Genomic DNA, 3,880 nt, shown 5'->3' with positions numbered 1-3,880 from the left:
ATCTCTGTCACAACCTGCGTCCAGCCCTGTGAGGGTGAAGCAAAATCCTACTAGCCAAAGACAATCTCAATGAGCTTTGCCCGCGTTGCCCTAAGGGACTGCAACTGTCATCAAGAGCTGCTCAGCTTTGCAGAAGTGTTCTACGTTTTGAACAATGATTTCAAATCAGAAGTGGAAAAAATGCTATCATGGGCCTCCTTAATTTAAATAAACACCACTCTTTCCCAAACCATGGGCTGTCTCAATGTCTAATGCCATAATAACCCGACTCTTGACACATGTATGCATCATGAACCCATAAATATGTCCAGCAGAATTACACTTTCTGATGAAATCAACATAAATCTCATAGCCAAAAAGAGGTCGCACAGGGATAGGTAAATATGTGAAGAAAACTGCCTGGATAATAAAAGATATTATATTAAACTCTAAGTTTAGAATCACTTTAAATTCCAAGGTCAGTATCTATTTTTAATTTTAATTTTTTCCCTGCCTCTGTAAGTAACTCACTTACATCCCTAAAGAGGCTAAGAAATTGGCAATTAGAGATCAACAAACTTGCAGAAGAGACCCCAAACACTGAGCTGAGCCACATTTTTTTTTCATTGTTTAGTTTAGGTGAAGCTTTGAATGTAAAACAGAACAGTTTTTGAATGTAAACCAAAACAGACAACTGTAAAGCCCTTCACAAATAAAATGGCACTCTGATTATGTAATATTTTATATTATTATTAGAGGCTATTCTAAAAATAGATACATACAGTTTTTCATTCTCATCTGTTATTTAATGCAGTTCAGTAGACATTTATTAAATGCTTGTGTTCCAGGCATTGTCCTAAGTGCTTGACAGAGACAAAGAAGATTAAGACACAATTCCTACTTTCAAAGAGTTACCTTTGGAGTAAGGAAGACAAATACAGATGAGAAACTGCAATATACAGTAGAATAAAATGTAAGAGCAGAGAATGAAAACATCTAGAAGAACCACCTAAAATTTCTTCATGAAGGATATTCAAGCTGGAGTTTGAGGGACAAGTAGGATTTGAGAAGCAGCAAATGGAGGAAGGACAAAAGAAAAAATATTGTCATAAAGTACCTAGGAGACTCCAACCTTCATTTCTATTTGATGTGTTTTATGATAAACATCAATATTTAAGTCAAAATCAAACCAACTTCACAAACATATATGGTTTGTTCTCAAAATATATGGTTTACTAACCAGTGACACTTAGTATTTCCCACTGATTTTATTTTAGCCAACTTCTTTCTCTTTTAGGCAGGCTAGGTTGGTCTTCCCTAATGTCTCCTCAGAGACAACAGATTCTGTATAATGTGTTTATTCAACAAATGTGTAATTTAGACAACAGATTCTGTACATTTGCTATTTAACATTATGTAATTTAGATTCTACTTTCTGAATAATTTTGTGCTGATCATGGGGGATGTATGTAGAAATGTTAGAATCATAGTATATTACACATTGGAGACTACTTGGTTCAACTTCCTGATCTGCCAACTTACAGTAAGGCAATCCAAGGTGAATCGAGGCAAAGAATGTGTGGAAGGTATTCCTCAAAGGAAGATTAGATTGTAGGAAAACAAAGTAAGGAAATAAGCCAGTGAAAACAATGATTTCTATGAAGGCCATGGTGTTAAACCACATTGGATCAAATCAAACCCACTGCGATTTTGTGAATCTTATGATATCTTCTTTCCTGCATCTCATTTTAAAGTACATAATTCCTGTGAAAATGAATGAAGACTGAGGTGATTTTCTTATAGTGGTATATTTAACAATAATAAAAAACAGCCCTGGGTGAATCTTTTCCAGTGGATTCAGACTTTGACTCCCTACAACACTGGTACAACTTTGAGAATGGAGACTGTTTTTATTTCTGTTGTTCTTTTTTTAATATAAATTTGTTTATTTTAATTGGAGGTTAATTACTTTACAATATTGTATTGGTTTTGCCATACCTCAACATGAATCCGCCACAGGTATACACGTGTTCCCCATCCTGAACACCCCTCCCTCCTTCCTCCCCGTACCATCCCTCTGGAATTTAGAAAGATGGCAACGATAACCCTGCATGCGAGACAGCAAAAGAGACACAGATGTATAGAACAGTCTCTTGGACTCTGTGGGAGAGGGCGAGGGGGGGATGATTTGGGAGAATGGCATTGAAACATGTATAATATCATATATGAAACAAGTCGCCAGTCCAGGTTCGATGCATGATACTGGATGCTTGGGGCTGGTGCGCTGAAACTGTTTTTCAAACAAGTCCATGAAGTGAAGTCGCTCAGTCGTGTCCGACTCTTTGCGACCCCATAGACTGGAGCCTACCAGGCTCCTCCGTCCATGGGATTTTCCAGGCAAGTGTACTGGAGTGGGTTGCTTCCTGCTCCAGAGGATCTTCCCGACCTAGGGATCAAACCTGGGTCTCTGGCATTGTAGGCAGACGCTTTACCGTCTGAGCCACCAGGGAAGCCTAAACAAGTCCATAGAGTAATACAATCTTTGGAAACTGACTATAGCTTTATTAAAAATAATGAAAAGGGCTTCATCTTAGTCTATTCTGGCTGTCACCTTGCTTGCTCAATAGAAACTGAATTTTACCATCAATAAATAAGGCAAATATATCTGTGATGTATATATGCATATAGTCACATGCAACATTCACCTGTAAGGAGCTATGTCTTGATCCAGTTAATCAAACTGCATATTCTGAAATTATTCATTAAAAATCATATCGTGTTAAGCATAGTATTTAAAATTATGGGGGGGAATGAAGAGAATAATTTAGCCTCTGAAACTAGCTGAATTGTCACTTGGATTCATTCTCCATAATTCATGCAAGATTTGGCATTCCAGAACCCTGTAAAGTTAAAAATGATCATCTAATGACAAGTCAATGAGTCAAAAACATGACTACCCTAATAAGCTCAGGAACTCTTAATGGACAAGTAAATACCAAACTGATTAGAGAATCTTAGTGGAAAAGGGCGGCATAAATGCAAATAAGAGGATGTCTTCTGATTGGACCGACACTCAACGAGAGGAGTATATAAGAGTCCCAAAGTGAGAAGAGACATTTCATCCTAGAAACCTCACCTTTCTTTCCTAGAAACCGAAAGCAAACCAGATTTCCAACACCATGGCTTGCTGTGCCCGCCTCTGCTGCAGCGTCCCCACCAGCCCAGCCACCACCATCTGCTCCTCTGACAAATTCTGCAGATGTGGAGTCTGCCTGCCTAGCACCTGCCCACACACAGTCTGGTTGCTGGAGCCAACCTGCTGTGACAGCCGCCCCCCACCTTACCACGTTCCTCAGCCCTGTGTGCCCACCTGCTTCCTGCTCAACTCTTCCCAGCCCACCCCAGGCCTGGAAAGCATCAACCTCACAACCTACACTCAGTCCAGCTGTGAGCCCTGCATCCCAAGCTGCTGCTGACCGACGGCTGACTCACTCAGTGCCTGATAATAACACAGAAGCTATCTATTTGATATTTACTTTCTTCAATAGTTTATCAGATAGTGATGTAGATCAGATGGCATAGATATGGAAACCTAACTTTCATTTCATGGAAAGAAAATGTTTTAAAATACGCTTATTTGGCTGAGTAACCCTTTGGTTCATTTGGATAGATAGAGGTCATCTATTATCAAAATAGTAGTGAAATCTATAAGACCTCAGACTCTATTTTCTTGGTCATGTTGCTTCTTGGGTCGCATATCTTGTATTGGGCATTTTCATAGAGGAAAAATAACTTTTGATGGTTTTCCAATAAACTTTGTTTCTGTGGCAAACTGTGTTTTTCATTTATGTTAGAGTTTTTGGTATATTTCTCTCATTTGGGAGAATGGCACTGAAACATG

General features: G+C 38.9%; 1 protein-coding gene across 1 annotated transcript; it reads left to right on the top strand.

Annotated features, from left to right (window-relative positions):
- The first annotated feature begins 3,095 nt into the window (after window positions 1–3,095).
- Window positions 3,096–3,564, top strand: LOC101111893 (keratin, high sulfur matrix protein, IIIB3). The gene has a single exon (XM_004012878.6). It carries the CDS (start codon window positions 3,159–3,161, stop codon window positions 3,453–3,455), a length of 297 nt encoding a protein of 98 aa, XP_004012927.3. The 5' UTR covers window positions 3,096–3,158; the 3' UTR covers window positions 3,456–3,564.
- The last annotated feature ends 316 nt before the right edge of the window (window positions 3,565–3,880 follow it).

Source organism: Ovis aries, chromosome 11 (genome assembly GCF_016772045.2).
Source record: "Ovis aries strain OAR_USU_Benz2616 breed Rambouillet chromosome 11, ARS-UI_Ramb_v3.0, whole genome shotgun sequence".
Taxonomy (NCBI): Eukaryota; Metazoa; Chordata; class Mammalia; order Artiodactyla; family Bovidae; genus Ovis; species Ovis aries.
This window is presented reverse-complemented; position numbering and strand designations above follow the sequence as displayed.